We start from the raw sequence: 12,780 nt of genomic DNA on the forward strand, positions 1-12,780 counted from the left end.
ACTAAAAATAGGCTTAGGTCCGGAAGCCAACCCCTAGTGCTGCCCCGTATGGACCACCTTTATGGTGCTTTTTTGTCTTTTTTGCCAGCCCCTGGTCCTCCACTTGCACTGTTTGGAAGTGAAACCATTTTCTTGATCTCTTTTTGTGTTCCACATAAGAAAATCATACTTATTTGGAATGACAGGATGGAGAGTAAATCAATTCAAAATATACATTTTTGGCTTCACTATCCCTTTAATACAGACTATGTAACTCCACATGCTGCAGACGGAGGGTCAAATTGCACTGTACTTAGAGCAGACAGTCCTTTATGGGAAGGGTGATACATATGACACAAAACATACAAATAGTTCCAGAACTAAATTCACCACACACAATACAAATAGGCATGCCAGACTCTAAATCACCATTCACCTGCATACACACCTAGCAGTTAGTTGAGAGAGAGGCAGTTAGAGGAGAGACATCCCCCTATAAGGACAGACGGGAGGAGATGTGCCCAGCGGCGAGTAAAGAGAGAGCGAGAGCTGGCTGCAGAGGGAACGAAAGACAGAAGAAATCACAGGTTAGATAACACTCTGACATTATAAACATAATAGACAGAATTCTGCTTCGGTTGCTGGGGATTTAAAGAGGATGAAGATAAAAAAATAAATGAGAAGATGCTAGAGAATGATAAATGACTATTGAAACCTCACTCGCTGACTTTGAGCAAAGTAGATTGGATTGGGCTGTCAGGGAACAGGTGTACGGAGACAAAGGGGCCCGGATGGAGTAAAGACGGGAAAAGAGGGCCGGTGCATATTAATATTTACTAAAAGCATTATTCAGTTGTTGTTTTTCGTTCTCTATTAAACCAAAACCAGAAATGGAGACACACAATAACACAAACATGCTATTCTCTATAGAACAGTGGGTGTGAAGGTCCTATTCCCTTTGAAGCACAGCACAGTACACACACAGGCTTTGATGTTTGTTTCTGGCTGATCATTTATTTATCTTAAGAGCTATTCTGACACAGCTCTAACGTCAAGGCATTGTACCACAGTCTTGTTTTGGGTATAAAGAGCGACCACTCGAGGTCTAGCAAAGGGAGCGAGCTGATCTGCCTCTGCTGTTGCTCCTGCCTCTGGAAAATAACCCGAGATTACATTTATCTGCTAGATAAGACACGTTTACACAAATGTGATAGCTTATCATGAAAAATTCCAATCAATAAAAATGTGAGATGTGATATCTGAGATGTAAACAGTAAGATCTGATCAACAGATACATTTTAGCCTGTTTTAGGAAATGAGCTGTTCTGCCAGCCTGGTCTACTGAATTTCATCTAGTACCTACCTATCTGTCCATCCATCCATCCATCCATCCATCCATCCATCTATCTATCTATCTATCTATCTGCCTGTCTGTCAGTATGGCTTGGATCCATCCTTCAAGTTATCCATCCCTCAAGTCAAGTCAATTATTTTTTATGCCATTTTCTGTCTGCCCAATGAAATTTTCAGTCTAATCGCTTAGAAAAGCAATAGAAAACCCCTACGCAAAAATAATAATTCACAATTTTCATGTCTGCAGCACACGCTGAAACACTGATGTCTACGGTAGCGATCAACATAGTAAATCACCTTTTGAAAGTAACTTGATGCTTCAAAATTAAGATTGTTTATTACATAAAAGCTTGCCTTGTCTTACATCATTAAACCTGGAACACACCAAGCCGACGCCGACAAACTAGCGCTGATGAAATCCGACTGTGTTGTCGCCTCGCGTCGGGGTAAAAAGCTGCACTTGAACACACTGAGAGAACTACAGCCGACTGTTAGCTAGAATGCGTGTTCTGCGCCTGCGTGTAAATGAGACAACTGTCTATTTCTGCAGATATATTCGTCATTCAAAAAGGGAAACCGACACTGTCGGCTGCAGATACACAAACTGTAAATAAAGCAGTGCGTGCTTACCGTTTTGAATATCAATCCTGCTAAACACTTTCTTTATTCCACTCCTCTCGTGTTAATATTGAAATATTCGCCAAGGAACACTCAGGTAAGATGACATAACATTAAAGAACAGCCTTCTATCTGTACCGTTTTGACTTTGCTCGCTGTTTTGCTATTATTCTCGTACACTGACTCGTTCCCTCTTTCACCGACGCCGATTCAACATGTTGAATCGGCCGAAAAAAAGCCGACGAGGACCAATTTCAGCCGACGGTGCGGAACACACTGAGGAAACTTAGTCGGCCGGCGCACAAAAACTGCCCGACTTTCGACCGTCGGCTTGGTGTGTTCCAGGCTTTAACACCAGTAGGTGGAGACAAGTGACTGTTAAAAATGTATTTGTCATTGAATCATTCATTCAAGAGATTTGTTCAAAAACTCTTATTCATCCAGTAGTGAAACAAGGGAAATCTTTATGAGTGAATCATTGAATTATTCCTTCAACCCATTTTTTAAAGAGAGTAATTCATTCAAGTTAATAAATATCTTTAAATTTATGCAGCAATTAACTTTGTCAAAACCTCTTGTAAACATGCTATTTTGATTAGTTGTCTATTCAGAATCGTAATCTCTATTTTAAACAAAAGAAAAAATCCACAAACAAAAATAATCGTGCAGCTCTAAACAATAGCATTAGTGACTTGCCTTAGCAAACACAACTATTTAATTTTGACAACTAATACACATTTTGAGAGCTTTACTAACAATGTATATGTGAATTACTTTATTGCTATATAATAATACTATTCAAAATTAAACAAAGTAAATGAGATGTTGCCCAAACCCTCAATTAAGACCAGCTATCAAAATCTTCACAGTGTATAGAGGGGCACAGTGCTCTCATCATGAGATTAACTGAGCTATGATGATGAGGCGTTTATGATGATGAACCCCTGCTTTAGGATTACAGAAGCTGCCTCTCCCATACTCCCTATTTCAGGGAGTACAGAGGCAGATCGGAAATAGGTCTCTGCCTCTCTGAATAACTGCAGGAGAATGACAAGCATGTCAGACATGCCCACTGCACTTCTCACGACCACCAGCCATTGAACTGCACTTAAAATATTTAAAAGTAGTGAAGCATTCCACGTCTGGTTTGGAGCTGGTTTTGCTAATAGTCTGGAGGAAAAAAAGAACAGTTCATTGACAGCTAACTGTTCCTGCAGGAATATCCCATCTGTATGCTGCATTAACCTTACAGAGAGCTTTACTGCACTGATGGCAACATGGTTACCTGATCTAATGATTGTACTACAGATTAACAAAGATGAATGTACCGATTTGCCAACAAGGCAGTTAAACTTAAAAGGATAGCACACACAAATATGAAAATTATGTAATTTACTATACTCCAAACCTGTACGACTTTCTATCTTCTGCGGAACACAAAAGATAAAGAACGCTGGGGTCCAAACTACATTTAAAACCAATTAGGCCTAACATTCATTGCAAAGAAGAATCTTATTTTTTGCACCACAGTAGCAAGAAAGTCATAAAGGTTTGAAATGACATAAGGGTGAGTCGCAATAATGACAGAATTTTTTTATTTTTAGGTGAACTATCACCAATATGTCCTTACAGGGAGACGGTGCCTGTAACACTGTTTTGATTAAAAGTGCCTGATAATTGACAAATTTGTAATTGGTTGTGTCAACAAAATAAATAGGCTAAATTAAAAAGTACACAATACATATAGGATTTAGTAGCAATTACTAATGGGCAGAAATGTTTTTTTATTCCTGGAGACGAATAAACACAGTCACATGAACTGTGCTTGTGCTGGCACAGTGTTTTTCCTCAGGGATAAATACATTAAACCCCAGTGCTAAAAATAGCTTTGTAATAAATTTACAAACGCAGTCAGAGCTTTCTGCGTGGTTCCAGAGAAGAGATGAAGCAGCAGCAGAGCATTTAAAAACCCCGGCTTGAAAAATCCTCAACAAATCCATCCGGGGTTGGGGAACACCTATGGTACATAGCCAACACAGGAAACACTAACTTCGCTTCTGTTAAGGTGAGAAAACATTAGGACAATTGTGTTTACAGTGCACAGACCTGCTACACCTCAACCCCCAAAAAACTGAAACAATACAAAGCTTATGAAACACAGAGACAGGCGGAAATATAACAAGGCCCAGAAAGTATTAACTAGATTTGTATCATCCAAAACTTGCCTACACAATGTTGGAGTTGGCCTGATGATTTCTGAACAAACATAATAAGCCTAAATGCTTAGAAGCTGCATTTTTCATGTTATCATTCATGTCTGTAGCAAAAAAAGGGATGAGTTGTGCATCCATAGCAAGCAACACTAACGCATGGTTGCTGCAGACAAATAAGGAGGGGGCAACTAGACAAAAAAACTGGTGGGAACAGAACCCCCCTCATTTCATTAACCCCAGCCAATCCCCTCTTCAAAAAGATAAACCCTCTCATTTCTCCTCTGGGGGCAGAGGTCCAACATAAATAAATCACCGGTCCAGCTCCACCTGAGGCCCATCTGTGTGTGCAGGGTCCGTAGAGTAATGAAAATCCTCATTTGAAGCTGTTCAGTGATCAGTTTTGCACGTTCAAAGTGTGCTGGGCGGAGAATTGGGTAGAGAGAGGCTGATCCTGGACCAAGAGCTCCAGCTAAGTGTAAAGAAGACCAAAGACTAGGCCCTCAAGAGCACCTGGTCCCATTTTAACACTCATCTGCTCCTCTCCAAATGAGTTTAGATCCCAAATTAGGGATGTATTAAGCTCAATCACTCAGATTTAAACAAAGGGACGTTAACAACCGCAAAGGTTGAGCCGTGCTGCATTATGTGTCACGGCACTTGCGATGAATTTCTGGGCTGGTGCTTTTCGGTAATCTAATATATTTTGTTCCAAGCACAACGTGTCAAAAGGGGAGCCCTAAGAGGGAATGAAAAATCGTTAGAATTTAAAGACTGTACAGTATGTTACAGTTTACAGAAGATCTCTAGGATTTACTGTGGATTAAGTGCGCAAGAGATTTAAATTAAAATTATACAGTAACTCTCATTTACAGTATATGAATGACCGAAGCTCCCTAATCCAAGCTAAAAATACAAAAACAGCAGAACATTTTTTAGAACTTAACTAGGGTAGCTCATCACACAAAAATGAAAATTGTTTACTCACCTTCATGTCATGCCAAACCAATATAGCCATATACATATATAGCTTTCAAATGTACAAATATCATGCACAATCTTTTTATGAACTTTTTGTAGTGCCAAAGCTTTGGGTGAATTGACTTTTAAAGTCCAACTGAAATCAAAATTGACCCTATTTACTTTGTTAGCGCATATTACTAGTCTTGTGGTGAAAAATTTATCTGTTCAAGTTAATACACAGAAAAAAATTGTTTGCCGTCGTAATCTTTAATCAAAGTCTGAAAAGTTACTTCCGGTCTGGAATGGCATTCCTTCTCTGATGATCTAGGTTTGACGGCTTGGGTTGGGAAACGCTTAACCACTCCCCTCAAACCGTTAGTCTGCTATGAGCGAGAGATGGAGAGAAGGAGCGCTAGAGTAAAACCCTGCCCTCTGTTCAATATTCCGTTTCACTGGGAAATACGTCACAACACTGGAGAAAAGTCGTTTGCAACTTCCGGTTCACGCAGACTTTAACGGAGGGACATAAACCTCTCAGGTTTCATTCAAATAACTTCATTTGTGTTTTGAAGATGAACGAACGTCTTAGAGGTTGTAACTGTAAAGATCCTTAATAAAGTATATTTTAAAAAGTGTATTGAAAACTGCTTCATCATTTTGCTGTGAAAATCTATACTGTCATAGTCAATATTGCCTTGAATTTGGCATTCAATGCAGCTAGCACTAAGAAATGCTGAAGAGTTATGTGTGTTTTCTAGGAGGAGGAGAGAGCGGAAAAATAAAGCCATTGTTTATCCCTCATTTTTTTCCAAGTCTTTGTTTTTTGAACTGACTAGGGATGTGAGAAGCCTCTCGGAATGAACCAGCATCGAGAGAGTTAGAAAAACATCCTCAGCAACGCTCAGGTTCCAAGTCCTTAAATAATACAGTGTGTTATAGTAAAGGTAAAATAAATCAAAGGCATGCCATGCTGTAACGCCTCTCAAAGAGGATGCATCTTCATTGTACTTATTAACAGAGAGTAGGCTATACACATTTCACACAGAATTATACATCTTCACCAACTGATTATACTCAGAATATAATAGAATAGGGATACAAGTAAAATGAGAAAACAAAAGATACATCACGCTATGTTCACTAGTCAAAACAGTCTGTCACATTTATAACAAAAATTTGAATTGAAATTACATTCACAATTATTAATTTAAATGAATAATATTTACATTTTGTGTAGGTTAACTGCATGCCATATCCTTTAGACTACAAGACTACAAACCTAAAACAGGAAGTACATTTTAAACTTTATTCCCCGGTTTCACAGATTAGGTTTAAGCTTAAGTCTAGTACCAGACTAAAATGCATGTTTAAGCTGTTTTAACTGAAAGCTGCCTGCAATGACAAATTTTAAAATATGTCAGTGCAGGTAGATTTCAGTTAAAACAGCTTAAACATGCATTTTAGTCTAGGACTAGGCTTAAACCTTGTCTGTGAAACCAGGGAATAAAGTTGTTTTGTCTCAAGATGTACACCAGTAATGTTTTTTCCTAAGGCTCATTTATAAAAGCTATACTTAAATGCCATAATTGAACTAAGGCCTAATCCTTTCTTAATCTTACCCCTGTCTGTGAAACTGGGCCTATAACTGATTAAAATGGTATACTGCAAAAAATCCTTTTCTGAACGAGTAATTTTGTCTAATTTTACAGTTAAAGTACGGTCCTTTCACTCTGGGCACATTTGCTGCGATCTGAGTCCGAGTCGGAGCGCGATTGTTCCCGGAGTCAAAATGTCATCCTTTACATGTGTTTTGTTGAACTAACGACATTGTCATCAACTAAAACGCATACGCAGGTTACTAGTTGCTCCTGGGTCCTGTGTCCTGTTTTGAACTTAACTGCCAGTGTGAAAGCACCCTTAGAATCGCTGAAACAAGACAACTTTACTTGAGAAGCAGAACTGCAAAAAATAATAAGCAGTTGCAACTCAAATAAAATATTAATATTTATTTGAAGGTTTCTTAGACATTTTTACAAGAAAAACTTTTATTTTTCTATTTAAAAACTCAAATGTAGTTTTGTCACAAATTTCCTTCGCAGTGTATTTTGAGTATTATACTGTCTAATGTACATTGAAAGCAAACCTCACAACATCTAGGGAATCCAAATCATCAGTGGAGGTTTTACAGTCATTTCCATGTGGCACCACAAACAGAAATCACGAAAACAATCATATGTGGATCAAATTACCTACAGGCACAGATTATGCACCTGATAGACCTATAGAGTCACTATATACACAATACTGTTCATAAGTTTGGGGTTGGTATTTAGTTTTTTACAGAAAAAAATTAATACTTGTTTTCATCAAGGATGCATTAAATCAAATCAAAATCTACAGTAAACACACCTATAATGCTACAAAAGATTTCGGTTTCAAATTAATATTCTTTTGAACTTTATATTCATAAAAGAATGTCAGGCGTACAGGTACTTTTCATTCATGAGAAGTGCATTCAAACCAGTAAATTAGCATTAAGACCTATGAGTTAGTTAAAAGTTTGAATTATCTTAGTGCGCATAAGAGAGATCTTTAAAAACATAAAAAAAATTACTGAACCCAAACTTTTGAATGTTAGCGCACAGTATATATATATAGCAAATCAGCACAAATCAAAAATATGACAGACATCACTGCCTGTTACTCTATTTTAAATTGACTATCATTTTTGCATGTCATTTGCATAAAATTGAGTTTTTCAAACTTTCTGACACTTCGCTATGAATCCCAAAATCCCTGTCAGTCCCACAATCCCCTGTGCGATCCTGCCACTCACCCCTCATAGAGATTGAATTGATAATGCCCACTCATATCCGCTCATTCAACACCAGCGTACATGTATGGTGAAAGAAACCAATAAATTGTTTCCAACACATACGACACACACATGCGTCATTCTAAAGACCAACATCCTCCCTTATATACCTTAAGATATGGCATCATCAAACATATTTTGTATGCATTTTTATATACTGATACATTTAACTGCATTATGACTACTTTGCAGTCAAAGCTGCAAAAGAAAAGCATTCATCCCCTTTCATAGTACGATGATGAAGGAACAGACAAAGTGGTGCGACTGGTGAAATGATGTGCAGTAATGAAGGGGAGAAAGTGAAAAGCAGACAGACGTTTGGGAGGGTACCTTTGATGTCGGCCAGGCAGTTGGTGTGCGTGTGGACGTGGTGGTTAAGGCTGTTAGAGAGGGCTGACAGGAACTGGAGCTCTCCTCCCAAGAACCTCTGCCTGATACAGCAGCTGCAAGAGAGACGACAACACACACGCATCAAACACATGCGATGGGGCCAATCCATGCTGCATCATTAGCAAGTTTATTTACATATTACAACTGTGAGTCTGTGCAACCACACACTCCCTCCCTCAGGGTTCAAGCTGAGAACGTGAAGAGCTGGGATGCATGGCTTTGGATTGTTTACTTCAGTGTTATAAATAGTTTCTCTTCTCCTCATTACAGAGCAACGCCACAGCATTGTATTTACTCATAAGCGTTCCACAAATTAAGATCTGCATAATGCTGAACCTCTATTCATGAAGGAATTTAGTAAGAAATGTGGCCTGGTGGTAAGCGAGTAAGCTAAGACACGTGCAGCGCCGCTTTTGCAGGTGACCCGAGATCGAATCTCACTTGTGTCATGTCCCAATCCCACAGGTCCTGTTTCCCTGTCAATTTATAAATTGGTTAAAAAGGTTCATTGAGTTTGTTTTTTCTTCAGTGTGAAAGCAGCTATGAATCTTCAACTAAGCAGCACGTTCAGTTTACGCAGGCAAAAGCACAGGCATCAACAACTTGATTTTTGAGTCAAAATCATCTACATGTCAACATCAGCAACTTAAAAGGCAAACCCAGACAAACCCATTTAAAAAATAATAATTAAAAAATAAAATAAATATTTTCATTTCGTTGTCATATTTTCTTTATTCTCTATGATCTTCGAGCAGCACTGCAAAGACTCAGGGGTAATTTCTGAAACTCTTTTCACAAAACAATTATTCAACACTCTTATTCGGCTAAGGATTACAATATCTTTCCCACAAGGGACTCTTCTCTGCTTCGACTTCAAGGACAGACATGCTCAAAGCACCTTGGATTTGTGGGACTGACATCAAAGGTGAGCTAAGTCAGAATACATTTGTTATCAGGCTCCTCTTTCTCTCTGTCTGAACTGAGCTTACTGTGTTCTATGCAATAGTGTGTTGTGTTAAATCCATGTCAGCGTGCAGCTAAAATGTCTGCAGTTAGTTCATGTCAAAGAACTTAAACAAAGATGATGTAAATGACAAAGCTCACAAAACTTTAACTCTCATGATCAAAAATAGATTTATTTTACAGTACATAATGTACAGAATCTTAATGCATATATATTAATCCTATAAATAATAAGAAAAAGTACCATGGTACTATTATGGCTTTTTGGAAATTAACATGTTAGCGCCATTATATTTTTCCAAAATACCCCGGCATACAATGTGTAAATACCATGTTACACTACATGAATATAGTATTCAATCAGGACAATGTTATACAAGACGGTACCATTTGATACCATTCATGCCAAACCATAAGTAATGAGCTAATACAGTCTATTAACTGCAGTGGAATACAGTCCTCTCTCATTAGAACAATCAAGTAGATGATGTCACATCATTTTCTGAGCTGAATGACTTAAGGGCAAGAAATGCATTGGCAAAGTAAAGAAGAAACCAGAAAATATTTATTTAATGGAATAGTTTACCAAAAAATGAAAATTCTGTCATCATTCACCTCATGTAGTTCCAAACCAGTATGCTGTTATTTTTTTTTATTTTTTTTTTCATGTGGAACAGAAAAGTAGTCATTTTTGAAGCAACTTTAATTAAGCAGTTCATTGTAACCACATCTGTCAAGTATCCAAAAGCCAGACTGCTACTGAATCCACAGTGCTAAAAATCATTGTTACATTAATCAGCTAGTTCTTCTTAGTGAAAAAACAAAAAAAAAACTAAATGTAAAATGAAATATTTTACCACATTCTTATGTGTTAAATGTTTTAATATATAGTTAGAGACAATTGTTAATGGAACCTGAATAAGAACCAGAAGAGTTAAATTCACTAGTGACGATTCTTAAAAAAAAAATTATACTTGTGCTCGACTTAACAGAAAATAGGTTTGGAATATGCGAGTAAGTAAATATAGGCATTAACCCTGTAAATTCCTTGTGCTGGGCAAGTAAATATCTAGAACCACCATCAGCATAATAAGGTCACATCAGAGACTCATGACTAGTAAAAAAAAATATATATATTAAAAATTGAACCACAGAATACGCCAATATTTCGTAGAATTCTTGCTAGGGAAGATCTAATTGATTGCAATGTCTTCAAAGAGATTGGCCCAGGAATGGATTTTTCTCTTTGAGGCATAACCTGTGTGAGCAGCAGACAATGTATCTTCCCTCTCCAAGGAGTGAGGGGAGGGAAGAGCGCTTAGGCAGTAATACAGGCAGCATGCCCACAGGAGCATCTTAATTAGAGGAGAGAGAGAAAGAGAGAGAGACTCTGTACTGTGGGGAGTCTGAATAACTGCTGCAAAGGAACAACTCTTCTAGTCTGAGGTGGCAAGGTCAGACCGTCCGGAAACATCCGTAGAAAGTGTAGAATGTGGCTTAACAAGCTCAGCTGAAGAAGTTGGAATGGGTTTAAAATGTGTACTCATGCCTTGTTAAATGTAGACTAGGCTATCTCAAAAGTCATGTTGTTAGAGCTGTGGCCATAGGGGTTAGTTGTTGAGCTATGGTGCTCACATATGTGTTGTAGGTTTGAATACAGCCTGTTTTATGTGTTGATGCCATTCCTGTCCTCTTGCTTTTGTCGCTATAAAAGAAAATTATTAAAAAGCAAAAACTCAAAATATCCATTATTAATTCATTTTTACACACATCTTCAAGTCATCAAGTCTAACTGTCATCCAATGTCAAAGTCAATTGCTCTCTAATGATAACAAACTCTCACTAGCAGTTGGTAACATTCGCACACCCTTCAAAATCTGTCTTTTATGTTGCTTTGACTTTTTGCAGTTTGACACTTGGTGAGACACTTCAAATGCCCAATTGTCAACTTTCAGCTGTCACGTATCTCTCGCACTCCTTCATCATAATAAATGTGAAGGAAACTTATTAGGCTACATGTCATTGAACACAGCAGTTTTTAACCAATTATTTTGTCAAGGTTTTGTCAAAATTTACTCATTGTTAGCAGTATTACTTCGCCTTTTATGCCTGTTTCCAGTCTGCAAAACTACAAAAAGGCATAATTATAAAAAGTACATTTTAAGTATAAAGAATGTTACTGCCAACATCCTTATGGCTTATTTACTTGTATCTCTAACAATAGCTACTTTTGCTCAAATTATAGCCTAGGTTGAGAGTATATGCCAATTAAAGGGATAGTTCACCCAAAAAGGAAAATTCTGTCATCATTTACTCACCCTTACGTCGTTTTCAAACCAGTAAGACTTTCGGTAATCTTCGAAACACAAATGAAGATATTTTCATGAAAAATGTCCCTCCATTGACAATATTTATATGTGAATAAATGCCTAAATTCAATCTCTTCATCATATAAAGCGATTGATTCTCTTCAGAAAATTTGGACTACACTGCTCGATTCATATGGATTAGTTTTATGATCTCTTTATGAACATTTTGAAGTGGCAAAGTGGTAGTTGCGTGGACTTTCAATGAAGGGACACAAATCTCTCAGATTTCATTTAAAGGCACACTATGCAAGATTTGTACCCTAATATAACAGCTTCGAAATAATGTCAATGGTAAACGAACTCATAGTAGGGCGAATCATCCCGATAGCAAGTTTGAGAGGTGGCGTCCCGATAAATCACGCGAGAATCACGACTTGCTTTACAGCACGACGTCACATACATCATCAACATATGAAGCAGCCTCTATGGAAGACACTAACATGCATTTCAGACGTGAATCATGGCAGAGTCGACGAAGAAAGCGCAGTCTGAAGAGTGCAGATACTGCTCTGTGTAAGTGGTATTTACGACAGTAACGTTAAATACAAGTACTCCACAGCGACTCTAGGGGTCGCTGTTTGAGAAAAAACAGAAACTGCATAGTGTGCCTTTAAAATATCTTCATTTGTGTTTCTTGAAAATACAATGAAAAGTCTTACGTGTTTGGAAGGACATGACGGTGAGTGATATTTTTATTTTATTTTTTGGGTGAGCTAACCCTTTAGACTTTGGGTTTAAACTTTGCTAGACTACGGTAAGAATTGTGATGTTCTCTATATTTAGTATGTCATTTGTTGTCTGGTTCAGTAGCTTGTGTTGCTTCATCCTCGACTTCTTCAGCGGTGAAGCATTTCTGCAAAGCATGGAACTGCTCCATAAAAATGGCAAACATTTCCACTTTCCAGGAAAAATATCTTGTGGGATGTTGTGACCTCATACTACTTCACACCATCAGGGTCTGAAATGGCATGTAATCAGAGTGGCAAGAAAAAAAAAATTGCTAAAGAGTACACCACAGTATTCCAGTCCTCTAGCTGCTCTAATTAGAGGCAAAGTCAAA

The 12,780-nt window shown here is 37.8% G+C and overlaps 1 protein-coding gene across 8 annotated transcripts in view; it reads right to left on the reverse strand.

Annotated features, from left to right (window-relative positions):
* Window positions 1–12,780, reverse strand: part of arvcfb (ARVCF delta catenin family member b) — a 214,977-nt gene that overhangs the window by 129,675 nt on the left and 72,522 nt on the right. For 3 of the 8 annotated variants that reach the window (XM_081366703.1, XM_081366700.1, XM_081366678.1), the window contains exon 1: window positions 428–526. Coding sequence is in view for 2 of the 8 variants with exons in the window: in XM_081366705.1 (XP_081222831.1) it covers window positions 8,329–8,441 (113 nt within the window). In the remaining 6 variants the exon portion in view is untranslated. Of the gene's footprint in view, window positions 1–427; window positions 528–8,328; window positions 8,442–12,780 lie in introns of those variants that run through there. The other 5 variants (XM_081366705.1, XM_081366656.1, XM_081366689.1 and 2 more) reach the window with 3 other exon arrangements.

This window comes from Scardinius erythrophthalmus (genome assembly GCF_964197995.2).
Source record: "Scardinius erythrophthalmus genome assembly, chromosome: 5".
NCBI lineage: Eukaryota > Metazoa > Chordata > Actinopteri > Cypriniformes > Leuciscidae > Scardinius > Scardinius erythrophthalmus.